Genomic DNA, 26,912 nt, shown 5'->3' with positions numbered 1-26,912 from the left:
ATGTATGCCTGTATGTAAATATCAAACTATAGTTAAAGCATCTAGATAAAATGCAAATGTGGGGAGAGAAAGTAGGGAGAGAGACCATCAAATCAAGATTTATAAAGACATAAAGAGCTACTCAGACATGTTTTGTAAGAACGTAAAAGCTCATTAACAGCTGCGTCTCTGCTGCTTATCTGGATCATTTATCAAACCCACAGAACTTTTATATTGTATTCTAGTAGTAATCACTTTAAGAAAGGAGGGAATGGCCTGGTTATATAAAATATATATATTAAGAACAAAGTAATATCAACAAAATAGCAAAAATGAGTGTCATAGGGTTGAGATCTGTGTTTTTTAAACAAAATCAATCATTTCCCAAACAAATCTTGTGTAAATGTTCATGTTCTACATTTCCTCCCCCTCGGTTGCTGACCGCAGTGAGAGAGTGTGTGTGTGTGTGTGTGTGTGTGTGTGTGTGTGTGTGTGTGTGTGTGTGTGTGTTCGAGGATGAGTGTGTTGGCGCACGTTTCTCTCCTCTCACTGTTGCCTCCTACACTGGCAGTTATGTAATTTAGCACCGAGCCTTACTGAGCAGTAAACACCTTCCAGATGAGACCCCTGTGTGAGGGAGGGAGGTCTCTTTGCTCGGGGTGACGGTCTGGTTCTGCTGTAGCCGCTTCGTGATCTGGGTCACGGTCCCGGTCAGTGTGAAGCCCTGGAGCCTCCTGCAGCTGAGGGAAGGAGCCGGCGCGGCGCGGGCACGTGTTCAGTGGTGCGCGCCCCCGCGGTGGAGTGCGGATCTTCAGCAGTCCAACTGCGTGTGTGTGTGTGTGCGTGAGAGAGAGAGAAAGGGAGAGAGAGTGCTTGTGTGTGAGTGTGTGTGTCGTTTCTCTGGAATGAGCTAGAGCGGCGTCATTACCGGATCGCACTTTCCTAACCAGGACACACACACACCTTAGATCGTTGGGGCGGCAGTATGGGTGTGTGTCGGGGCGGAGCGTGTGTGTGTGTGTACGTCCTGCGATGCAGACAACGTGTTCGTTCGATGAGGAGCTGAGCTGCGAAGAGGAGAAGACGAAGAGGAAGAGGAGGAAGAGGCGGCGGCAGCAGCGAGGAGCAGCTGCGGGCACCTACAGGTAGAGAGACCGACGATCACACGCCACACACACACTCTCTCTCTCACACACACACACACACACACACACACACACTTGGGTGCCAATGAAACGCCCGCGTAAGCTATCTGAGACCGGTTTAATTAATCAGCCAATCATGGTTGAAGTGTGTGTGTGTGTGTGTGTGTGTGTGTGTGTGTGTGTGTGTGTGTGTGTGTGTGTGTGTGTATATATATTTATTTATAGCCGTGTGGTGATCCTTCAGGCCTAACAGGTCAGAGAACAACTGAATGATACAAACTTTTCCCAGTTGGTATCAGGCCTGGGAATGTGTGTGTGTCTGTGATCTGTGGGTTCCTCATTATTTGATAAGATGATCTGAGGCAACATTAGTTTTCCTGCTGTAATGAGTTGATGTAATCTGTGACACCTGCTCAGTCTGAGGCTGCAGCACCACAGCAACAAGTGCAGCCAGCGTGAACCTGCAGTGTTGACATGGTGACGTGTTCGTTCAAGTCAGTGGTCAAATCCAAGGAAGTATAGTATTTACCTCCCTGTGTGTGTGTGTGTGTGTGTGTGTGTGTGTGTGTGTGTGTGTGTGTGTGTGTGTGTGTGTGTGTGTGTGTGTTGGTTGGTTGGTTGGTTGGTTGATAGGTCTGGACAGAATGTGATCTATGTGTCCTACAAGTGTGAACACGGCAAATCAGATTTGGGCCGTTTACATATGTGGTCCCAGATCTGATTCATAACTCTGGCGACTGTGTGACGACTGTGAGAACCAGGAGATCAGAATTCTTTCATTCATTCCCGTTTCTGTCACAGTCATCATACAGTTTTTGCAACCCCGGTCAAAGCAAACAACAGAGAGGAGGAGATTTGTGTACATTTGTGAGCGTTTACAGTAAACGGTGTTGTGCCGATTCAGCACATTTGTGTTCAGACAGGTGTCAGAGGCAGGTGAATTACTGACATGAGTGTGAACCAGCAAGACTAAATAGATAGGATGTGATTTGAAAGTGGGAAATGAGCATCAAGCCCCTGTCAGGTGAATGTAGCCTCGTCCTCTGCAAACGCATGGATTGGACCCCTTTTCTTAACTGAATATGTTGTTGTTATTGTTATTGACGGTCAAATCGGGGATCTAGATCTGAATTAACAGGCCTCACTGTCTGTCCTGCTATCAAGTAGATAACACATATTTTACTCCACGTTTGGGCCATTTTCATGTGATCCTAGTTGAGAATATAAGTCAGAACAATAGGCTAGTTGTATAGCCTCTTTTGTTCTTGCATATAAGCTACAACATGCATACAAGCCTCAGAAATTAGCTCAGACTTCTGCCAGCACTCTGTGGAAAAAAATCCAAAATGTAACATTATAGGAAATATAACAAACCTACAGTGAAAACATGCAGTGTTTGTTATTGTACTGTGTTGCACTGTATTGCATTGTGTGCATCTCTTGTATCCCTTTATAGCATTTAGACTTTGTCAGTAATGTAATATTGAAGTAGTAGCGAGCCAGCAGGATGGAGGTATTGTTACATCCCCCAGAGTTCCTGTAATTTTCCTCTAATGTTTCATTTCTCCCTTTTCACTCCATCATGAGTTTGAAATTGATCGTTGTGCTGTAAACAGAAAGACCTTGTCGTGTGCTGCAAAGCTTAAGTTGTCATCCTTAGTGACAGCTTGTTGATTAAATATTTGGGTCTGCGACGTGCTGGGCTCAATCACGGCGCTGTTCAGCCCGTCTCTGTTTGGGATCAATCCCATGCTAAAGGTTACAGCTCAAAGACTGAGCGGTTAGATCACTGCGAGATGAAATACATTTAATCTCACTCTGGCAGATTTGGAGAAGCTTATGGGATCATATGATCGCCTCCCTCCTCTTCATCCCCAAATAGTGAAGCCATGACGGAGTTCCAGGAAAGATGGTTGTTGTTTTCCGAATCCTCTGCATTGTGGCTCATTCTGACAGCGGCGTGTCTGGATCCAGCGGGGCGGAGGAGTGATAGCTTGAGGCGGATCAGATGAGGATCAGGATGAGTCAAAGCCGGTCCGGTCAAAGGTTCCTCACAGGCTCCGTTTCCTCCTCTCGCTGCCACATCGTCTGTCTGGAGGAGCATCAAGTCACGATGGACGAGAGAGGTTGCCATGGAAACCGCAGTCCTCTCTCTTGACTGTGTTGACTGTGTTCCCGAGCTCAAAATGAGAGCTTGAAAACAACTTTCCCTCATGGCTCCGTCACTTTCATAGGGGTAGAAAGCGTTTGTGTGCCAATTTTAGACATGTGGAAGTTGCAATGAGTCAGATTCGAACATAGAATAGGATGAATGAGATCTGGAATAGAATTATCCACCCAGGAAATTTGAAACATTCTTAATCTCTCCCTCCACCCACGTTATCTTTGGCTGTGTTATGAAAAATGATGCAACTAGAAGCCAAATACTGTATAGATAATAACATTTTAACACTTTGATATATTACCTACCCACTACTGCCTCACATGGAGGAGGTCCTGGGTTTGAATCTGGCCGGGCTCATGTGTTCAGTACCCACGCAGGTTTCCTCCATGTGCTTTGTCTGGTTTCCTCCCACACTCGGTTCTCGCAGTTGATGTGAACAGGCAAATCGAAATTGCCTGTAGGTGAGATCATGACTGTTAATGGGTTCATCTTTTGTGTGTGTGTGTGTGTGTGTGTGTGTGTGTGTGTGTGTGTGTGTGTGTGTGTGTGTGTGTGTGTGTGTGTGTGTGTGTGTGTGTGTGTGTGTGTGTGTGTGTGTGTGTGTGTGTGTGTGTGTGACATAGACTAACTATCCTGCCTCTTAACATGCTCACAGGTCTGTGTTGAGAAAATGTGACACGCTTATACAGTATGTTTACCGACTAGTTGAATCATCAGAAAGAGGGAAACGTCCTCCACATTCTTATACCTTCTCTTTCTACTTCTCTCCTTCTAAAATAACTCACTTCCCACTTAGACAAATGTGTTGCGTGGTTGTAGTTGTTCTTCACCTCTGCACACCTGCTAATGATACAGATGTGATAAACAGTGTGCAAAATTGCATAAGCCGTCCTATTTCTTTCTCTTGACAATAGCATGTAGGCCAGCGGATACCAAGGCAACCGCGCTGCTTCATTCTCTTTGTATCAGAACCACATCTCTCCCTCTTTAAGCATGGCGGTAGATGTGTGTCTTGTTTGTGTATTCTGAATATTGTGAGGACTGATTGAGTAGTGAACAGACGCTTACGTGCAATACTGACTCCTTGGTTTCTAAAATTAGATCAGCGCCATAGAAATAGTGCACAGTCGTTACCTGGTTTGACATCGTTCTATTTTTCTGACCCAGAATGCGACGGCACCTGAATCGTGCTGCCACATTCAGGGTGCAAGCAGTGTTCACTGTGGGCCGCAAGCCTTTCAGAGTAAGAGCGCCTTCTAAAATATTGACTTACGCCGTTTTCACACCCACAGTCTGAACTTGAGTTTGACCTTTTGTTACATTGTATTGTTTTGATATGGTTTGGTTTCATGCTGGATTAAAGAAAGTCGATTGGAGTTAAATTGTTTTCTCACCTGCAACAAACCTGCACCAGGCTTCACTTGTAAGCGGACTGAGACCCCATTAATTTTGTCAGACCAGTAGTTTGTTGTTTATTATAACCTTTGGTCCGATATCTTCTTCTATTTAAAGCTTTAACTTACATCGAAAAAGCTGATTTTGAAGGTTTTGTAAGGACATTGACAACCTTTCACCAAAGACGGGCAGTTTTGAGCACGTGGACTAGCAGCAGCACACCTCCTCTGCAATGTGAAACACTGCATGTTCCCGACTGGAAAGTACTCAGTCTGCAGCTGGTACAGTCAGCAAGGTCCTGGCATTGTACCGAGCATGTTTCCTCACAATGAATGCAGCCGCCAGGAATCTCTCTGCTAACATAGCCAAGATATTGCAGTCAAGGTGAAGAATAGTTGCAATATTTTGAGTCTGTTTAACAACGTTAGTCTGTGTCTACAGGAAGACGCAGATCAGAAGTAATTCCTAATATGTAAACATCATTTATGGACATTCTGCTACTTCATATGACTTTTCAACTGCGTCTCTCTCAAGTGACCTTCATAAAGGTGTGTTTGATGGAACACTCATCAAAAGTCAATGTACATGCTGTGTGTGTGTGTGTTTAATGCGTTGGCCTTGGCAAGGTTATATTGCATGTTTGAGGGGAGCCGTGGATGTTCTAGAGACATCTGGCCCGGCTGCCTGGCCCGGCCGTTCTGCTGAGTCAGTAGAGTTTGTGGAAGCTACTCAGCAGCAGATGGACTTGATGAATGTACTCGTCACCAACATCTCCATGTTGATTAAGAAGGAAGGAAGTAAAACTGCCTCCGCATTGATCGTAGGGACTTTCTTGTTGTAGTTTGGCCCTTTGAGGGAGGAGACGATGTCAGTTTTGCCCCAAATTCACTGCTTACACAATTCTGGAGCCTTGGTATCAGAAGATTGCAGAGGTATGAGGTTTGCTCGGTCAGTACATTCCTTTTGTTTGTTTACAGTACATAAAGACGTGAGTTGTAATACTGGACTCTGGTATCAGTCACAGGCATCACCCTGATAGGGGCTGGAACAATGTCAACACTCTCCTGGATGGAATATACTCTGTGTTATTCCCAAACATAGGGCATGGAAACTCTTCAGCATTGTTGAATGCATAAATTATGACCCAGCATTTAAATATTCCGGGGTTATTCCCATTATCTGCATCAGTTCGGTCCAGGCTTGTGCTCGTCATTTGCGTTTGTCAATCAGAGACACGAGAGCTGTGAGACAATAACCTTTCTGGTGATCTTGACATTTTCCCTGAAGGGATTATGTCTCGCCTCACACCAAGCCGCACCGCCAAAGATAAAAACATTCCGTGGAATTTGCAGCCTCACATTCATTATCGGTGTAGCAGCTCCCGAAGCTGTAGCATGATGTCATCGGAGATTACATTCAGTGGGCCTGTGTGGATTCTAACCTTGAGAGACTCGCTTGCTGCAGCCTCAAGTGGGTTAATGTCTGGCGGCTTCATTGCATCGGACTCGTTTCTCTTTCTCCCACCCTCTGCACTCCTCCCTCCCTCCCACCTTCCTTCCCTCACTCGCTCTCTCTTTCCCTCCCACTCACGTTCTCTACAGTGGGCTGTTGCAGTCAGGCAGCATCATGGAGGCTGGATGCGTGGTTGCCGCGGTGATTGAGAATGCTGCCTCAGGACCCCAGGGAGAACCAGGAAGTGGTGACGTCCTTGAGGGGTGAGTGTCTCTCTCTCTTCATGTTGGCTGATCCAAGTTTTTAGAGCGTATAGATATTGACTAAGGGGGGTTAGTGTGTGTGTGTATATGTAAGAATTTGCATGCACAGTCATTTACATAACTGTGTCTGTGCAAAGTCGAGAACACACATGCATTAGAGTCAGAGGCAGTGGATTGGAGTAAGACTGAGTCGTGACCCTGTTCTGTAAGTATGTGGACCTGCACTGTCCATCAGGCCAGAAGCTTATTGTAGTTCTTATAGATTTACATTTAGTCTACCTGATTAGTTCTGTCAATGTGGATTACATACATCACCCGGAGTGTCAGCACTCTCACCCTCACAGGCCTGAATCACTGCATGTAGTGACAAATCCGAGTCTGTCTCTCTGCTCTTTGTTGCCTGTGGAAGTTGGACTGAATGGACCTCACCCTCCAGTCCTCAATACATTGACTCACATTTCAAGCGAGGGTTTTGTGGAGCACTCCCTTGTGAGCGCATTGCCTTTATGTCTCTCTGAATAGAAAAGCTTTGCCTTTCCCAAGCGCACACACACACACACACACACACACACATACACACACACACACACACACACACACACACACACACACACACACACACACACACACACACACACACACACACACACAAAAGCTGCCGTGGCATTTTGTTGATCCGACCCAGTCTGAGGTGCTCCCAGGCTAAAGGCTGGACTGTGGTCTGGTCCTCTTCTGCTGTATTCATTTTTCTATTTGGAATCGTTTGAGAATAGATAATTATTTCATTGTGCTTTCCTGATGCGTTCCATTCTTCTTCAGTGGGAATTGAACAGCACAACCCCAGTACAGTGTGTTTTCTAGGCCACACTGTTGCAGTGTCATGGTTTGAGCCTCTGACACACACTCTGAAGTCATCGCTCCCACTTGCCCCCTCTGGTGTTTCATCTAAGAACTGCAAGTGTTATTTGAGAAGCTTCTCACATGGATGTTGACACCACCACAATTACCTTTGTGGCATTTTAATCATCCGTGTGACAGCCTGTCTCTCTCTCTTTGTCTCTGCAGACATGTCCTGCAGTCTGCCGACGTGGACAAAGACGTCACTTTACCTCAAGTTATCAGCTCTAATCCCCTCGGAGACAAACAGCCACAGGAGACGTCCACTGCCATGGTACGTACCCACCCACACACACACACACACACACACACACACACACACACACACACACACACACACACAGCTTCTGACTCACCACAACAAATACCAATTAGAATTAAAGTGTGGAAGTCATGACACCCACCCACAAGACTTGATCACTGCTAATCAGGAGCAGTGAGGGGGATGAGTCATGCTATGATGTCATGTGAAAGTCAGTAGTCACATGAATAAAGGTGTGAATGTGTGAGAGTACCTCTGATGACATGATAGGTACTTGCTGTGTTTACTGTATATGTCAATATTCAGCAAAATTGGGCTTAAATCAAAACCTACATTATATGTTGCCGACACTGATGACTGCCCTCTGCTGGAAGTCACAATCATTTATCAGGGTCGATAACACACACAAAGCCCTGTTACTGCAGCACACACACTGTACATACAAGTCACCTCTTTATTCATTTACTCTACATCTTAGTTGGTACCCAGCATCCTTTGCGGCACATACATTTTAACTATTTTGCGCTCATTAACACACTTGTTATCGACTTTGACAACTTCTGCGTGCTTGTCCTCTTGTCAGTCGGCTCGTGATTGACGCTTATGGATGTTTCCTCTGCTCGGCAGGTGAGGAGCGATGACATCACAGAGCACCCTCCCGAGCCTCTCCTGCGTTCCTGTGCCAGCACGGCGAGCATGAAGGTCAAGAACATGAAGAAGTAGGTGCCTCCCTGTGACGGTCGCTGCCGCTGCTTCTGCTGCTGCTGCTATTATGGGCTGTAAACCAGGCCTCTTATCCGGGACAGTGAAAGGAGGAGCTGTGAGATGTTGGGCACAGCTCAGACAGAGCAGTCAGGGCGGCTGCCTCGTTAAGCCCGTTCCCTCTCAAACAGGCCCTAATCTCTCCCGTTCTCTTCCTCCCTCTCGCTCCCTTTCACTGTGCCTTTCACTCCATCTCAGTTTCACCCTGTTGAATACTGATGAGGGGCTGTTGTGTTGTATTTACAGGCTGACGTTCCCCAGAGGTCACTTCCCCAGATTGGCAGAGTGCGCCCACTTCCATTATGAGAGCGTTGACTTTGGCACTGTTCAGGTAAGCACAGAAATACTTACGCAGTGACTTCTGTGAGAGGGGGGGGGGGGGGGGGAGAGAGAGAGAGAGACAGACAGAGAGCTATGTTTAGTAATTGTGTGTCTGGCTCAGGTTCAGGGCCAGTTTGGTAAATTGCTCCACAGATGCATCGCTCGTGAAATGCAAGCCGACAGTCTCATCAATATCTCACTCGACTTAACTGGAGGATCCTGCCATCATTTATGCTGACGACAAGCCGCATTATTTTTACTTTTTCACTAGTTTTTCCTCTGAATCGTAATATATTTTTGTCACAGTCCGATCCGATTGCTTTTGTAAATGGAACTCCGGTTTATTGTCAGTAGTTGTATCCATAGTTGGCCTCCTGTATTCTTCACAATGACAGAAGAAAAACAGCTGAGAGGGTTTATTGTAAATGAGATATCAGTCAATTGGAGACCTTGAGTTGTAAAGTGAACGATGAAGGAGTTCATCTTCAGAGCCAAATCTCTGCTTCCTGCTGGGACAGACTCGTTGACTCTTGCCAGCACGTCCCAGTGTTTGGATGCATAGAGGAGTGGATGTATGGAGCACAAGTGGGGAATGTGTTTGCTGCAGTAATAATGAGAAGCAATGAAGCAGCAGGGGGTGGAAGTGGCTGTTACCCGCCTGGTTACCCTGCATGCAGTTCAGCTCGCTCCCCAGCAGAGTGCAGCAGTCTGATGCTAAAGAGTGAACGAATGGCTGAACCCTCTTACATTTTTTTGCTTTTAATGGACTACAGTGAAGCTTTGCTGGATGGGACTTAAATCCCAGGCTGCACTCTGTTGGGTAAATGTCCTGCTGTGGTTGTGATAGCTCATCAGCACATTGTGGGAGGGGTGGGGTGGGGGGGGGGCAGCAGCAGCACAGCATCAGTGACCTTGAAAGGCTCCAGAGGGAGAAGAGGAGCTGAAAAAAGACAAACACTGTGCAGACACATATGGTCAAACAGAACATTAGTGAGAAGAACACTGGGATTCTCTCTGATACACACAAACGGACCAATATTGGATTTCTGGGGCCTCGGCTATGAATGTGTGAGACTCATGGGAATCACCTGGTGTCTGTGTGTGTGTGTGTGTGTACTCAGAACCCTTCACCTCACTAAAAATTAGATTGATAATTATGAAATAATAAAAAAAAAATAAAAAAAAATTCTGATAAAATTCTTAAATTTAATATTCAAAAATAAATGCAAACACACAAAATAATTATGTGCAGTTTAATTAATGGTTTGATTTTTATAAAAATATATCTGAGCTTTCTCTGTTACAGTTTGTGTTCCACATGATGAGACTGTATATAGTGTGTATAGATCTGTAGTGTCTATACTTCTGTGTGTTACTGTGTTTGTACTTGCTGACCTCATCCTGAGAGATGAGTCTTTGTTGCTGTGGTAGCTCCCATGATGCATCTGCTTTCTGCTGCATTGACAGAACGTGGCGGCACAGAGGCAGAGCACAGATCAGGGCTCATGTATCCTCATCGCCAAATAGCACGAGGACAGCAGCCTGCCTCTGCCTCACACACAGATGCAGAAATACACACACACACAAACACACACACAGGCATACATAGGCGAGACTGATTGCACTCGAGATTAGCTGCCGTCTCGCCTGGAGAATAAAATGAATGAGGATTGAAATGAAGGAGGCTCGTCTTATCTGTCAGTCCGGACGATGTGTGATCGATGAGGGCTGTGCATCTGCGTGTGCCGGTTGAGCCCATTTACTGGCAAACCCCTTTGTTAGCATAGAATGGAGAGCAGTTAAGAGAGGGAGGGCACGCAGAGAGGAAGAGGGCGGGAGGGAGGGAGGGTGGTTGAAGGAGGGAGGGATGGATGGATGAGTGCAGGAGAGGGAGGAGGGGGAAGGGATGGAGAGAGGGAGGTAAGGCAGCAGCGAGGGGGAAAGACACAGCGGGGAAGCATCCTCGTTTCATATTTCTGTGCTGTGAATGGAGCGGCGAGCGTGCGAGGTGATCCAGAGTTCTGCGAGCGAGAGAGAGAGAGGGAGAGCAGCAAACAGGGAGGCTCTTAAACCTTGCTGCTCCTCCAGATGAGGTTTCCACGTTGTGAGCGTCTCACACTTGACATCCAGGGCTGCGGTCACACACAAAGGGAGGGAGCTACTTCCTGCTGCCGATGGATCCCTCACTCTGCTCAGCGGCAGGTAAACGCCTGGATGATCGCTTCTTCATTTAAGCGTATTGGTGCCAGATGTTGATGCATATGTAGCAGGGACAGGCTTGTGTGAGAGGATGTTTCAGTTTGGGGGGATTCATCACAGGTATCAGTGTCTGGCAGGAAGTGATGCTCAAGCGTGGAAACTTTGTTGTGTGAGTGTTTGCGGTTAAAATGCTTTTCCAGCAGGCGGAATAGTTTCTCATTCCAACCAGGATGGATCTGGGTTCTGCCTCCCTTCAACCTTTTGGCCTTTTGTGACTTAATCAGTGACTTCATCCATCCACATCTTACCTCGGGACGTTCATGTCAAACAGATTCTAGCTCGGAGGCATTTACACACACACTCACACTCGCACACTCTCTCATACACTCACACACTTGAGAGCTCTTTCGTCATGATTTATTGAAAGACCATTTTAGATTCTTTGTCAGTCTGGTTTTCACAGCCTTGTTACTGTCGAGCTAAGATGCCTAACTAGGTCGCCATGTGTTGTGTAACTGTGTATCTGGATGAGCTGCTAACAAGCTAAAAATAACCCAAACTCCACCCCCCACCCCAAGGCTCCTGGGGCCTTTTGAAGTGGAGCGTTCCACGACTTTATCGATGTATCCCCCAAAACTTCTGCCAGGCTTTGATCTTGGCTATAATGGGGGCATATTTAGAGAGGAGAGGAGCGGAAGAGGAGGGAAAGCTACACCCCCACCTCCGCCTCCTCCTCCTCCTTTTCCTCCTCCAGCCACTGACATCCCAGCAGCTTATCTATTATACATTTCATACTGCAGGATTCATGGTAAAGTAAGAGTTTGAAGCTCGCTGCCTGCCGACACGTCTCCTTCGTGATAACGGCTCATCTTAGTGAGATGAAACTTCTGTGCGTTCGTTCAGTCACGCTCTGAAGTTCTTTAAAGCGTTAACATCTTCCTCCACCGTCGCTCCACGTGGTTTGAGGTTGTTTCACTCCCAACCCACTGCCGCCGCTACCGCCGCCTCCCGGGTTCCAAAAGAGATTTTTAATATTTCATGGGCAAACAGGGGTTGGACACCATGTTCTTGTTGTTGGGTACGTCACGTACAGAAAGGTTGTTGTGTCATATCCATCCGTTATGTAGAATATAAGAGTCCTTGCTGTGTATAACCTGCAATCTGTCTCTTTTATTGTATCTAGCTGGCCTTTGGTGAGGGTCAGAGTGAAGGACAGAAGGCTGGTCTGGACTGCAAAGAGCTGGTTCTTCTGATCCAGATCACCTGCCAGGTCCTGCTACTTTCTATTCACCATCATATATGACTTTCATGTGTGTGTGTGTGAGTGTGTGTTAAAAAGCTTTGTCATGATCTTCGTTTACTCCTCAACCAGGGTCGGAACTGGCTGGTGAAAAGATCCTACGAAGACTTCCGGGTCCTGGACAAACACCTGCACCTGTGCATCTACGACCGCCGCTTCTCCGAGCTGGCTGAGCTGCCGCGGCTCGACCCGTCAAAGGACACGGTCGAGGTAACGATGCACCGCTGCATTTAAGGTGAAGCTTTGTAATCCCCCGGGAGTCTGCCTGGTAATCCAAACCTGTCTCTCTTTCAGTCCGTCACCAGGATGTTGGCCACCTACCTGTCTCGCTTCTCTGTCATCGCAGACAACAAGATTAACTGCGGTCCGGTCCTGACATGGATGGAGGTATGGAAGCTGCTGCACTCACTGTTAGTTTGCTCACACATCTGTCATTTTGGGAATGAAAACCAGGAAATTGATGATGATGAATCCACATGATCCACAAAGCTTTGAAAAATCCCATGACCAGTGATGACTTCCTCCTCAGGCAAATCACTGGCTTTCCTAATGTGCGCCAGGCGAGTCCCAGCTGGCAGCGTGCAGGCAAATTAAGTCTTAATAACACCTAATTATCAAAACAGTAAATCTGGCTGAAAAGACATCGGAGACACCAGGATGTGCTGTGTACATGATGATCTCACACGTTTGCAATTCTTCTCTATTTTAAAAGTAGTTTCCTGTGCCGCAGCAGTCGCGAAGGTCGCTCTACTTGTTAAACTGCAGAAAAGTTTTCGACTTTATTTGGCGAGTGCGAGCCGAAACCCTGATAGCACTCGGGTCGCTCGCTCGCGAGGCGTGTCTGCCAATGTTTGCTGCAGCCTGAGAGATTTGGCAGTGAAGAGGAAGAAGAAGAGGAGAAAATAGTTGCAGTTTTGTTAACGCCTCTGAGGCAGAACTTGTGACATTGACTCACACTTCACATCTATTGTTTTCCAGATTGACAATAAGGGGAACCACCTGCTAGTGTCAGAGGAGGCGTCCATCAACGTCCCCGCCATCGCTGCCGCCCACGTCACCAAGCGATACACGGCTCAGGCCACAGACGAGCTGACCTTTGAGGTAAACGCTGCTGCTCTTGATGATGATGATGATGATGATGATGATGATGATGATGATTATGATTTCCTATAGCATCATATTGACTTATTTCCACACTGGCGCTCTTTGTGATGCAGGTCGGGGACATCGTGTCGGTCATAGACATGCCTCCTAAAGAAGACACAGGCTGGTGGAGAGGGAAACATGGATTTCAGGTAAGAAGGTTCACGTTGTGGTGGCATCAGGAGGATTCCAGCACGTGAAATTTTGAAATCAGGAATGAGAGTGAACAACTTCCATGAACGTTATCAAGAGGTGCAATTAGGGGATCGGTTTTACAGTAAAACAAGAAATGCAGGAAAAACGGCAAATTACAGATCATTTTTCTGAAGATAGATTTTCAGTAATCAGTAGCTCAGTTTGTTGCTCTAAAGCGGTGATGCAACATGTGAGATTCTGGGGATCGATATGTGTTCAGATCTTCTCGCCTCCCTTCCTTCCTTGTTTGCTCAAGTTGAGATGCTTATCGATCGGTTCGGCCTCTTACTTTTGAAATCGCCATGGCAACAAGATGTCGGTTGGTCATGTTGTCTTAACTGTTATGCCAGGGACGGGGGGAGGGGGCCTTGACCCAGAAGCGGAACTGCGGCATCATGCTTACTGACCTATTTCTCGCTCCTTTGGCAGTCTGACACGCCGCTCTACCTCCCAGTGGCCCTTTGATCACAGCAAACACACCTTACAACTGCATCTCTCTCTCTCGCTCTTTATCTCTCTCGTCTTTATCCCTTTCTCTCCGTCCTCACAGGTTGGCTTCTTCCCCTGCGACTGTGTCGAGCTGATAAACGACAAGATCCCCCCCAGCGTCCAAAGCTCGGTGCCTAAGCCAGGTACCGCTGCTCCCTTTCTTCCCGCACTGTCGCATCGGGAATGATTCATTCAAAGACTCGCTCATGGGAGAAGAAGGAGGGGTTTGATTTGTTGTGGCTGTGTGTGTTGCCCGATTGTGTGTGTGTGTGACTCTGTGTCTGTGTTTCTGCCGTCTTAATTAGTATGTAAGAAACACGGGAAGCTAGTGACGTTCCTGAGGTCCTTCATGAAGTCCCGCCCCCCGCCGCAGAAGCTGCGTCAGCGCGGCATCCTGAAAGAGCGAGTGTTCGGCTGTGACCTGGGCGAGTACCTGCACAACTCAGGACACGAAGGTACGAGACGCTGCTGTGTGCTTCATTTTGTAAATACAGTAACATGAGATCAACCAAGAGGCCATATGTGCTGCATGTGTGTGTGTGTAAACTGTAGACAAATACAAACAGAGAAGCTACTTAATGTGCATGTAAACACTGATTAACTCGTCATCAGTACCGGTGTACCTCAGGGCTGTGTTCTCTCTCCCATCATGTTTACTTTGCATACCAATGACGAATAACAGGGAGGAGATTTGGGCTTATTTCATTCTCAAATCTAGTTTATTCATGTCGCCTAAAACCACTAACAATGTCTCAAAGGGCTTGACAGGCACAACCAACAGCTCAGCTCATCTCTGCAGGGTGACGAAGCTGAAACTGCAAAATATAAGGACGAAACCTCAAAGAGAGACAGCCAAGACATGCTGAACACAGTCTGCTTTTAAACCCAACAAATACTACAGAGATGATCATCAATCATAGATGTGGGCCCCCTGTGGTGCACGGCGCCATGATCAGTAACGTTTCTGATTTGTGTAATTGCATCTTGGGACTGTTATTGATGATAAACCAACACGAAACTGCAAATATTGATGCAAGACACCCGAAGGCACCACAGGGACGACTGTGTGTGTTCAGCGCTGGGCCAGAACAAAAACGCAGCTGAGTAGAGGAGTGATGAAGATGAGTAGGAAAATAACAGTAGCGCCCGTGGAGAGTGTTTCCTTTTGTGGCCCGACAGACACCAGATGCTGCCCAGTAACGCAAAACCAGAACCGCCTAAATCTGCTGAATAAGCAGAAGATTTATGTTTCTACACTCGAGTTTCATACACGGGAGGGGGATTTTATGTTTATTTCTATTGATTAGTCTGTCTATTTATTATTTTTTCTCACTTTTAATTCAAACTAGAGCTGCTACGACTGCTATGCTTTGCAATTTTATATGGGCACATTACTGGGGTATCGTGTTCTCTATAAACGCACAATATTACAAAGGCCTGATTGAAAAGTTCCGAGCAAAGACTGAAAAGCTCCAAGTCATCAATGTTCTACTCATATTCTATAGTTTATATACTCTGTCTACTCTATATTCATGTATGCATGTATCAATATGTCCATCCAGTGCAACACAGCCAACGGTCCTGGAGGAGATTTAGCATTTGAGGCCTAAAAAGATTCCAGGAGGAAGTGAAACTGAGGTCGAACCGTCTGAGTAAGTCGGGTTCTGAAGTGGCACAAAGCCAAAACAATCGCTCTTCAGAGTCATTTAACACATCTGCAAGTGGGACCAAGTTAGAATCACGGGGCTCAAATGAACCCAGCTCGTGTTCAAAGGCACCGGAAAGATGAAATTACTTCTGCAAAGATACGACGCGGCTCAGAAATATCAGATCAATCAACCCTCCTAATCACACTGTCATCCAAAACTGTAAACAGATCGTTGACGTCTCTCTGCTTTGATGCCCTTTGTCGTCGGCGTCGACTCGCTCACACGGCTGTTTGCGACACTCACAACTGACAAGCGTGGAAACCAAACTAGTCTGAACTTTTGTTTTAGTCGTTTGTAACTGTGTCTCTCTCTCTCTCTCTCTCTTTCTCTCTCTATGTGCTGCAGTCCCGCAGGTCGTTAAAAGCTGCGCCGACTTCATAGAGAAAAACGGAGTCGTGGATGGAATCTACAGACTTTCCGGGATCTCGTCCAATATCCAGAAACTGAGGTGTGTGTGTCTGTATCTCAATCATTCTCACATAGCATAGTTTCCCACGTTTAGTTGTCTGTGTGTTCATACCACCGGCAGCATGTTTGATTACCTAAAGCAGCCTCAGATCTCCACCATGTTGTGTTTGAGGCTTCCTGGAGAGGTAATAAAAATGTTTGAAGCCGACAAAATCCGATGGGCTGTAATCATCTCTCGCTTGCCAGGAATAATTAATAAGCGTATTAATTACAAGTAAGAGACTTTGAAACAGAAAAATGGATTTCCTCACTTGGAGAAATGTGGCAGCAATCACATCAGTTTCCCTCGTCGATCAGTGTTATAGAAAATCTATACGACTCTTGTAGCGTCATTTTTCTCTCCCAGTGTTCAAACTCAATAACGGTGTCGTGTAAATGAATTCTTAGGCCTTCAGTGGGATATTTTTCTTTTCATGTTTAAATGAGGAATAATATAGATTATGGTAGATAACGTATCGCATATCACAATGTTTATCTGGCACAGAATGAGTTGCCTTGTCTGTGTTATTGAAGTAAACGTACGTCCTTAAGAAGATGATCGCCGATTTCACACTGCACGTTTTTGAAGATAAGCTTCTGTTATTTAGTCGTAGGAACAGATGGGCAGACAGATGACACTTGTTTCCTCTCTCTCTCTCTCGCTCTCTCTCTCGCTCTCACTCTCTTTCTCTGTGTGTGTGTGTGTAGGCACGAGTTTGACTCCGAGCAGCTCCCAGACCTGAGCAGAGAAGTCTTCAGACAGGATATTCACTCTGTCGGCTCCCTCTGCAAACTTTACTTCAGAGAGCTGCCAAACCCGCTGCTCACCTACCAACTCTACGACAGGTTCTCTGTAAGGACAGGAATGGGAAACACAGGGAAAAAGGGATGGAGGAGCAGCGGAGGCAGAGGAGGAAGACATTTGTCCTCGTCCGCGGGGATGAAATAATTGAAGAAACAATTTGGGACTTTCTGGTGCATTTTTTAAAGTGCTGCTCCAAATTGGGTCATGGCGTTATATGCTGAGCTTTCCAGAAACGGCGATTAGACATGCACGCTAAGACAGAATAGAGGATTAAGCGAACCAACACACGAGCTGCTCCTCTGAAAAGGGAAAAAGGGAAAAAGAGTGGGAATGTTTCAAAGAAGCAACTCCCTCGGTTCTGATTAGCCTCTCTGCTTTATTCTCCCGCTTTCACAGGACGCCGTGTCTGCTGCCACAGATGAAGAGAGGCTGGTGAAGATCCACAATGTCATCCAGCAGCTGCCTCCTCCACATTACAGGTCAGGACGGGAGCCATATGCCGCCTGCACCCGGGCGGTCCAAATAAGAATTTCCCTTTTTTGCGTCACATCAGAGCACCGACGGCCTCTGATGCCGACTTAGTTTCATGTTGAATCAAAAGCCATTATTCAAACAGCTCTGCAACGTAAACACTCACGGCCCGCCTTGATCTCTCGAACCATAAATAATTGAAAAGTATCATTCTGATCATTCGGCACAACCTTCAAAGTGATAACTGATCATTTTGAAAATTCCCTGCCGCTTTTATCAAGATCTGTGGAGCTCTGTCTCATTCAATCCATCAATAACAACTCCATCTGCTGGACCGCTGACATGGGGGGTGTAGCAGTGACAAAAGAGCCCAAACCGCCATCTGCCATGTACAATATATCAACTAAAAGCAAATATTTTGAAAGTGACACATGAACGTTTCTTCTTCATCATCTTCTTCTTCTTCACTGGCAGAACTCTGGAGTTCCTAATGAGGCATCTGTCCCGTCTGGCTACGTCCAGCCCCGTCACCAACATGCACACCAAGAATCTGGCTATTGTCTGGGCGCCCAACCTCCTCAGGTGACTCCATTTTTTCTCTCTTTTATCAACGTTGTCACGGGCGGCACTCTGTCCTGTCCTGTTGGCACTGTGACAAATTGGCTTGTTTTCATCCGTGCGTCTCTCTCTTCTGACGGTGAACTGGGTCGCGTCTCAGTGGGACTGAACTAGGTTGTGCTGTGCTGTGACCGTGTTTTCAGGTCCAAACAGATCGAGTCGGCCTGTTTCAGCGGCACGGCGGCGTTCATGGAGGTGCGGATCCAGTCGGTGGTGGTGGAGTTCATCCTCAACAACACCGAGGCCTTATTCAGCGCCAAACTCAATTCCATCATACGGGAAAACAATGGTAGAGCGTCAATTTTATCCCAACCAGACAATAGGAACAAAAACCTTTATTTCTTTACGTCTAAATCTCTTCTTCTCTGTCTAGGTAACAACACCTTAGCCAGACCAAAGTCACTGATGATCTGCTCCCCGTCCACTAAGTTACTGTCTCTGGAGGAGGCCCAGGCCCGCACACAGGCCCAGCTCAGCTCCCCGGCCACCACCCCGTCCCTCACACAGAGCGACTACATCGAGGTCGGCGAGGGACCCGAAGCTCTGCTGGGGAAGTTCCATACCGTCATCGAGCTGCCGATGGACAGGTAGTGTAGCCGCGCGGACCGCCTGAGTCGCCCCCCCTGTAGTTCTAAGTTCAAATGTGGAGATGAATTGTCTCTGTGTCGTGGCAGCAAGCGAGCTCCTACCAAGGGGAAGAAGTCTCCCGTGGGGAACTGGCTCTCTTTCTTCCATCTGGGCAAGTCGCACTCTGTGTCCAAGCGCAAGCTGAAGCGACACCCCAGCGAGCCCAACGAGATAAAGAGCATCGCACTGCCAGGTCAGAGAGCCACACGCCCAGTGACTCACCAGCCGCCCTTTAGGACAGACTGTGCTTTTTAATGAATGTTGAAATTGCTAATTTCCACCTCTAACTTCCTCCAGTTCACAAGTTTGCTTCCAAAGATGGCGAGGGATTTGTCTTAGCAAGAAAACTTAATTGCTCTGAAACCATTCGCAGGTGGAAGAGGCGATAGCGGCACATTGCGTTCTGCCAAAAGCGAGGAATCTCTTACTTCTTTGCACAATGTGGAAGGTAATTATTCATTAAATTATTCTCTAAATTTACATGGACTCCTTTTCCTCTGCAGCCTCTGTCTTCGTTCTATCAGTGTTTTTGTGAGCCGAATGTGTTGTCTTCCATCCCAGACGAGCCCCCGAGTTACCGCCGGCTCAGGCCTCGTTCCACTAGTGAAGCCGTGTCCGCCATCAGCAGGGAAGAGTTACGCAACGGCAGGAGTCCAGAGAGAGACCGGGCTTCAAACCAATCCCCTCACCGGGCCGGCCGCGTCTCGCCTCTGAATCAGGAGGACGACCTTGATCTTTGTCCACCGGCGGCGGGCATCTCCTCCTTAGACTTTGATCCAATGTCATTTCAGTGCAGCCCGCTCAGAGGCATAACAGGACCGCTGAGGAACAGAGGCAGCAGCAGGTGGAGGAAGGGCGTCGGCGGCTCCACCGAATCAGAACCCGTCGCCTCTCCTAACAGAAACGTGGGCAGCCCCCAGTCTCCAGATATCAGCCCTGAGCTCCACAAAGGCGGGATCAAGAGCGTCAAGCCAGGCTCGCCTAAACTCAGGAAGAAGTCGATTCGGAGCCACGTTGCGGCTGAAGCAGGTGTTCAGGGGCCGTATGGTATTTCCCACAGCCAGGGGGCAGCTTCGTCCTCTCCTCCGCCTCTTCCCACCTCTTCCCCGCCATTGGAGAGGTACGAAGCTCCAGTTGCAGATGGGAAGAAGCCGAGAGTGCCGTACCAACACTGCAGCCCTCGCAGCACAGTAAGCCAGGCGTCGGGCCTCACAGACCTCAGTCAGTCTGCACAGAACCTCCCTGATCCAGGTCAGTATCACTCCTCTGTAATGTCACACACACCAGTGCATGAATATCCTCAGTGTGTAGCCACTAAATCTCTAATAATAATAGTAATAATAAGAATAATGCACTCTTTAGTTTCTTATGAAAGCTTTTGTGTCTTGTCCCATCATGTCTTACCATAGCTTTGTTTGTCTTGTCATACTGTAGCGTTGTTTGTCTTATCCCTCCCCAGGAACAGATAGACTTATGAGTTCAGTGTCTGTTCTCCCTCCTCACCCTCCCCTGACGAGTGCCGCACGCAAGTTGGCCTTGGCCCTGGCTGAGTCGGCCCAGAAGGCCAGCAGCGGCTCCCAGAGGAGGAACACCCACACCTGCGCCCCCCCACATCCTCTCCAGAGGCCGGAACCTCCTCACGTCCAGGACCGCCCCCCCCGGCCCTCCGCTCTCGATCTTAATCCGTACCCCCAGGAGTACTGCGGCCCTCGCGTCTCCCCTATTTCCCAGTGGCCGCTCTCAGTTCACACTAATCTGGAGAGCCATTGCTGCGCTCACCCGGCTCATTTCCTGCCTGCACACCTCTGCGCTGAGCAGCAAGAGAGCAACTGCAATTTCACACCGAACGTCAGCCCGCTCGGGTCTGGAAGCTTAGACGAAAGTAACGCCGACGCAAAGGAGCACAGAGGGGAGACAGGGCAACCGCTCAGAGACGTGAGGCACGAGGGCACGCAGGCAGATTTTACCTATCAGAACGTTGGTGTTTCCACGCCGACTCAGCCCGTCTGTTCCCCTCACAGCCCCTCCACTTCTCCCATCTACGTAAACACAGACGCCATCAATGTCTTTAACTTCCGCTCTGTCCTGGCTGAGGCCTCCATGCCCGCCTCATTGGAGGAAGTCCTTCCACGTCCACTGCAGCCGCTCTCAGCCCGTCTCTGCAGTCCACAGGAGGACAGACCTGCGGGCTTGGCGGAGGACGTCTACAGTAATCGTCATCACAGACTCGGTCCAGCAGGACGAATTCCTGTGCCTCACTGCCCGCGGCCCAACGCTCTGCCCCTTCACGTTTCTGGCCCAAAACCTGTGTACAAGCATTCCTCTGACAGTCGCCACAGCACTTTAGGCTTGAAACAACCTCTGTCCCCTCAGTACAGACGTTACCCACCTGATGAGCACCTTATCAGCAGCTGCCAGAGGCAACAAGGCCAATGGCAGAGGTCAGGTGATAGAATGGTCGGACAGCCGGCCATCCGGAGGGCTCGCTCCTTCCACGCTCCTCAGATTAGTCACTATGAACTCGCAGAGACAGAAGTCCTGCCCCCTGACACCATGTTTTATGTTGAGCCTTCCAGCCACGAGTCGCCCTATCAGTGGCTAGTTCAGACCGGCCTTCATCCTGTTCGGCCACACTTTGAACAAACGCGTGCCGACTACCGTTACAACCCGTATTCAGACGTGGGTCCGGCTCACGGCTCTCGCTGTTACGCCGAGCCCTCCAGGCCCAGTGGCATCCGACACAGCCAGTCTTATACTGTACGCTCCACCAGGGAAAGCGCTCCGCCAGATTACCACAACTACTCTCCGCGCCGCGTTCCGTCAATGAACAGGGAGCTGTACATAGAGAGCAGGGGCACCGTTGTGTACGAGGCCCGAGATTCAGACGTTTTTGAAAGAGTTATGTATCATCCCGTCAAGCAAGAGAATATATGTAGGCAGAAAAATACAATGCATCCCTGCGAGAGCCCCCTGTCGCCCACGGACTCCAGATACGGAGAGATAATGCACACGAGGAGCAAGTCTGACCCGGGGAACGGCTGCCTCCTCTCAGCTGACAGGACAGAGAGCAAAAACAAGGCACTGGCTACATCCCCGACCTCTCCACTGACCCCTCACGCAGACCACGAGACCACCAGGCATTGGTCAAACGCAGAACCGGGCCCGCCTCGGCAGCAGAGCGCGTACAGGAAGATTCAGATCAAAGAGAACTCCATGCAGCAGCAGCAGCCGATGTTCCGCAAAGTCCCTTCGCTTCCGGAAAGGGGCTATCCGAATTTCAAGAAGCACAACTACGACAGAAGCCATACACGAGACCAGGACCAGGACAGATTGATTATCACAAACCCTGCCAACAGCTACTCTGGGCTCTCCAAACCCGGCATCCTCAGGCGACCCGGGCGATCGCAGAGCACCAGAGAAAACCGCCACTACTATCAGTGCCGCACCAAATCCCCTCTGGATCTGGAGCATCTGGGAACCTTCTCCTCTCAGCCCAACAGAAGGACTCAGAGCACTAAAGTTAGGCCCACACACTATGACCACATGGACGGGTATTATGCAGCTCCAGCGCCTAAAGCCACCAGATCCGGTAAAGCTGCCGCTGGATATTTGCCTGGCCAGGGCTGCATGTCTCCTCACAGGCACAGACTGCTGTCCAAAGCTCTGGGTCACGAGGCTTTTCATCATGCTGGACTGAGATCAGAGGCTGGGGTCTACGAGTGAATCCGACCACTGGTTTTTATCTAATTCCACATCGGGGCCAAAGGAAGAACCGCACTTTATCCTCTGCCAGACCACCAGACTGTTGAAAGCGTTTGAAAGCGTGTTTGTTTTATCCTTCAGGAGCTGCAGAAAAAGTGTAATCGCGCTCTGTACCGCTGTCGTATATTGGGGATTTACTTTGAGCTCAGACGGATCTGACGTGTTTTGAGAGGAAAAACTCGCCAATATCTTCTTATTTTTGTGTCTAAACATGACAGGGCGACAAAAGTTGACGTGACAAATGGTTTTATTGTGATTTAAAAAGTGCAAATAGGAATGTGTATAAAGTAACGACGTCATTTTAAATGTATATTTGTATAAATAACCCATAGCTAACGTGGCCAATGTACTGTATTCGTTTTCTATTATATTCTGCTCAGACTTCAAGCACTTTGAGGGTATATGGAAACACATGGTCTTACTTCACGTGGTGTACGTGGCGCTTGCTCTGATAAAGTATATTCGCACTTTTTGGGGGGTAAACTGGGTTGAAATATCACTGTTTCTAACTTTTCACCCCTTTTCTTCTCCCCCCCCCCCCCCACCTCATCTCACGGCGGGGGAGGGGCTGACGTTGGATACTGAACTCATTCCATAAGTGCTCTGTTTTCCGTTAAGGTCAAATTAAAACTTAAATCGGCTCATTTGATAGAAAAGTGTATTTTGTATATCATCGTGCTTTGTGAGAAACTTGATTATTTTCGTTCTTTTCCTCTTTAAGGTGAAACTTTTAACAATGTGGTATTTGACACCTTATGACGTTTTAATTCATTAAAGATGCAATTTCTTGTAGATGGAGCTTTTTCTGTTAAGACCTGTTAAATGCATTATTTTAGTGAGAGAAAAATAAAGACATATTCTAACATCATAACCTGGTGGATGTGTTTTGTGCGTCTGTGTTGTATGTTTACGCGTGAATCTATAGGGCAGTATATCTCCGGACACCAGATGGCACTGTAGCACCGCAGGAAAACCGTCTGATTTCTGCTTCAGACATCTTGTATCTGTTCATAAGCACTTTTTTCATTGTTTATGCTTTCGTGCTGCAAAGAACGCCTATCAATTCAGTTGCGTCCCTTCGATTATTATGATGATCACAAGCATATGTAATTCTGTCACGCCACATAGGTGTGCAGCTTCTCCTCGTGTGCCGCAGATGTGTTATTGTAGGGATCCCTATTCAAGGATGATTCAAATTGAGTTGAGTGGTTGAGGGATAATCAGGGAAGGATCACTCAAGGTTGTCCAGGGAGCCATGGGTATTGCTTTGTTAGAAATTATTAAAGTAGCCCCACTGATCAAAACAGCCTCCCATTCACAGCTGAGTGAAAGGCTTGGTCTGTGGCAGAAACCATTAAGAGAGCCCGCAGACTCAAAGCAATGTCTCCTGGCAGCTCTGCATTGCTCCTGGACCACTGAGCCATTGTTTATTCATCGCCACATTGGCATTCAAAGTGCATCCCCTCTGTTCTCTCTCATAACCAACAAGTTGCAATTTTTATGCATGTGAAGGTTGAAGGCAAATTATTTATGGGAGACTGGACCTGAGGAAAGAGAACGGCCTGTAGCAAAATGGTTTACGTTGAGAGCAATCCCTTTCTATAGGCTATTGAATTTGCTGGATCACAGCGAGATATGCATGTATTATTCAGTGTTCCACAGACAGGATTGTTGCCCTGCTAGACAGCCATCTGCTTTTTGGACATTGTGATGCATTTGAGACACGCTACCTTTCAGAATCAGGTTAAAGTCTTATTTTTCAGCAGGGGGCAAATGAAATGAGTGGAAAATGGCTCCTCAGCATCCCTCCCGCTCGGTTTGCCGTCGTCCACCTGCAGTGAACGTGCAAAATGGTAAAGACGAGCAGAAATGGCTCGCATATGTCTCGGCGTGTACGCATCGGAGGAAATGTCGAGCGAGCCGCGTTCTGCTGGGGAGAGGAGGGAACTTTCACCTGTATGGGAAATTATTCAAGAACATCTGGTGTTGTCCAGATGCAGAGATGGGATGTGTGAGGCATGTGGTGCCAAACACCAGCAGGTGCTAGGTGAAAGGATTGTCACCTCTCCAGGGGCAGATGATCTGCAGGATAATAGTCGCCCTACACACTCCAGAAGATGACTTTTCAGAGTTATTTGTGAGCAAAATTATTCATCGTAGAACATTTACCTACTGAGGAATCGTTTGGATTCCTCGACGTGATTGCAGTTTGCTAAACTGTCGGTAATATTGCACATGGCAGTAACAGTGATTCAGTTCTTCTGGGCTCTTTAATGGCTCTACAAAGAACCATTTCACTGCGTTGATTACAGTGTGATGTTCCATAAGGAGACATTATCCCAATTTTATGTACAGTATGTCCTACAGTTCTTCATAGTTTGTGTGATGGATCTTGACTGTGAAGCAGAGGGCTTATCTAAATACAAGTTGAATTTTAAGCTTCTTTCTTTAACAAAACCGCCCAAAAGATGTGAATTTTCCTTGGGCTTATTTTGGGGCTCCTAGGAGACATAATACTGGTTGATATGTTTCTCTTGTGAATATGTATGAAAAAGGATTGTCTTCTAAAAATGTGCTCCACGGCTCTGTGCGATGAAAATAATACCTTAAAATAGATGTTTTAGAGAGCACAAAAAGCACTACCACGCTTATTATAAACATCAATTTTTGGTATTTTTCTGTGCGGCTCCAGCGATGCACAAAGTGAGTGTGATCAGCACTCCACCGCTCTGGCTCGGCACCACCACGTTGTCCTTGGTGTTGACAGATAGGAGATGAGTTTTACAAGATCTAAATAGCTAGATGGCAGCTTCTACTTTTAGACGCAATCTTGTTATCTTCTCAAAATCTCTCTGATTGTGTAGTTAGGAGAGCCGCAGGCCTTCTTCACTGCAATCACCGTTAAACCGAGTAACACGTCTATTTCAGTTTTGTATCCTTTGGAGTGGGCTGTCTTTAAGATGCAGCACTGCCACTGCTAAGAGAAAGGAAGTTCTCGCAGTTCATCTACAGCTCACTTGATTAGCTAGTTAGCATGACAATGGATTCTAATTTAATTACTGCAACTGGAAGAACCTTGTTAGTACTTCAGATAACCAATTAGGCTTTGGCTAAGGGCCGAAATATACATTTAATTCGAGTGTATCCATGGTTTTTTTAAATAAAAAATCAGCTGCTTCTGGTGGGGGAGCAGGGGAGCAGCGGTGGCGAGGTGGAGGGGAGCAGGGGCACAATGGGTGGTGATTGAATAAGTGATTAGACCTCTAGTTTAGACAAAGGCTCCTCACTTGCAATAATGGCTGCCTATTAGGCCTCAGTTTCCTAATTTGACATTCACATGCATATCAAAGTGACTAAGCAACTAGAGGAGAGTGTGCTGGGCCGTACAATGCAGGGCTCGGTTTGTGTTGCAAATAATGCTCTTGACCTTTAACTGATGAATAATAGCTGGAGAAACAGAATGTTATTATCTAAGGCACTACGGTTGGTTCAAAAGGTAAACACCAGTTGAATGAGCTCTGGCCATGTGAATCCATTTGGGGTTTATACGTATAAATGATACATCTGTTATTTGGGGCAGGATGTGCGCCGCTGCTAGTGAATTGCACTAAATTTAAAATCATAAGGCATTACTAATGATCAAATATGAACAAAAGCCAACGTAAATCAGCAATCGGGTTCCAGCTGCATGGAGTGTGTGTGTGTGTGTGTGTGTGTGTGTGTGTGTGTTTTACCCGGGAAAATGTTTGTGTTAAGCTCCCATCTGGATCAGTGAATGCTTCTTCTACCTATTAAACAAGTGGCCAGAGTGGATAAGCTCAGGATGATCAGCGGTGCACATTATGGAGGGGCACAGCCAGCCCCCCCCCACCACTCACTGCTGTGGGTGGACACTGGTTAATGGAGGGCCAGGTTAGTCACCGAGCGTTAGTGAGCGAGAGGGTGTAAATTAAAGATTAAAAAAGTTAAATAAATCAAAATGAAATGAAATGTGCAGTATAAATGGTTTGAACACTTTTAAGCCAGAACACTAAGTCAAAGTTATGATGACGATGACGATGCAGTAAAGGAATTATGTTCCTGCACTGAGTTTGCAGAGCAGAAGAAGAACTCTTGCTCTTATGCTTCAGGCTCCATTCACTGTAATTTCACAAGCATTTAAATTATGCATTTAAGAACTGCATCTAATTTCTAAGTTAAGTGACAAAGCGCGGTTGAATACAATTTATCTTTCTGACCCCCTTATTCCCCTTCTTCTTCTTCTTCTTTTTCTTCTTTTAAATTAAATGGAATTATGGGGCTGATTGACAAGTTCCGAGCATAGCATATAAGGTTAACGTATCAAAAGCTTTTCTTTTCACACGCAATGCAGCATAGTACACATATAACAAGGTACAACTATATGCTTCGATAGTTACCATGGTGACTGTGAAGGCGGGGTGGATGAACCTGTTTCCCAGTCAGAGCTCTGATGTTGTCTTGGAACACACCCTTGGGTACCTGTGGA

General features: G+C 47.2%; 1 protein-coding gene across 1 annotated transcript; it reads left to right on the top strand.

Annotated features, from left to right (window-relative positions):
* The first annotated feature begins 370 nt into the window (after positions 1 to 370).
* Positions 371 to 22,652, top strand: arhgap32a (Rho GTPase activating protein 32a). The gene is made up of 22 exons (XM_076146143.1): positions 371 to 1,124; positions 6,285 to 6,398; positions 7,464 to 7,569; positions 8,185 to 8,276; positions 8,566 to 8,650; positions 12,023 to 12,109; positions 12,212 to 12,349; positions 12,434 to 12,526; positions 13,118 to 13,240; positions 13,357 to 13,434; positions 14,028 to 14,109; positions 14,272 to 14,421; positions 16,021 to 16,123; positions 16,831 to 16,975; positions 17,324 to 17,406; positions 17,873 to 17,980; positions 18,160 to 18,305; positions 18,390 to 18,603; positions 18,691 to 18,836; positions 19,017 to 19,091; positions 19,205 to 19,894; positions 20,103 to 22,652. The coding sequence occupies exons 1-22, from the start codon at positions 1,012 to 1,014 to the stop codon at positions 22,364 to 22,366; spliced, it is 5,235 nt and encodes a 1,744-aa protein (XP_076002258.1). The 5' UTR covers positions 371 to 1,011; the 3' UTR covers positions 22,367 to 22,652.
* Positions 22,653 to 26,912: the final 4,260 nt, after the last annotated feature.

This window comes from Genypterus blacodes, unplaced genomic scaffold (genome assembly GCF_046128005.1).
Source record: "Genypterus blacodes isolate CSIRO-AG114 ecotype Tasmania unplaced genomic scaffold, CSIRO-AGI_Gbla_v1 ptg000032l_1, whole genome shotgun sequence".
NCBI lineage: Eukaryota > Metazoa > Chordata > Actinopteri > Ophidiiformes > Ophidiidae > Genypterus > Genypterus blacodes.
Note: the sequence above shows the minus strand (reverse complement) of the source record. Positions and strands in the feature narration are given on the sequence as shown.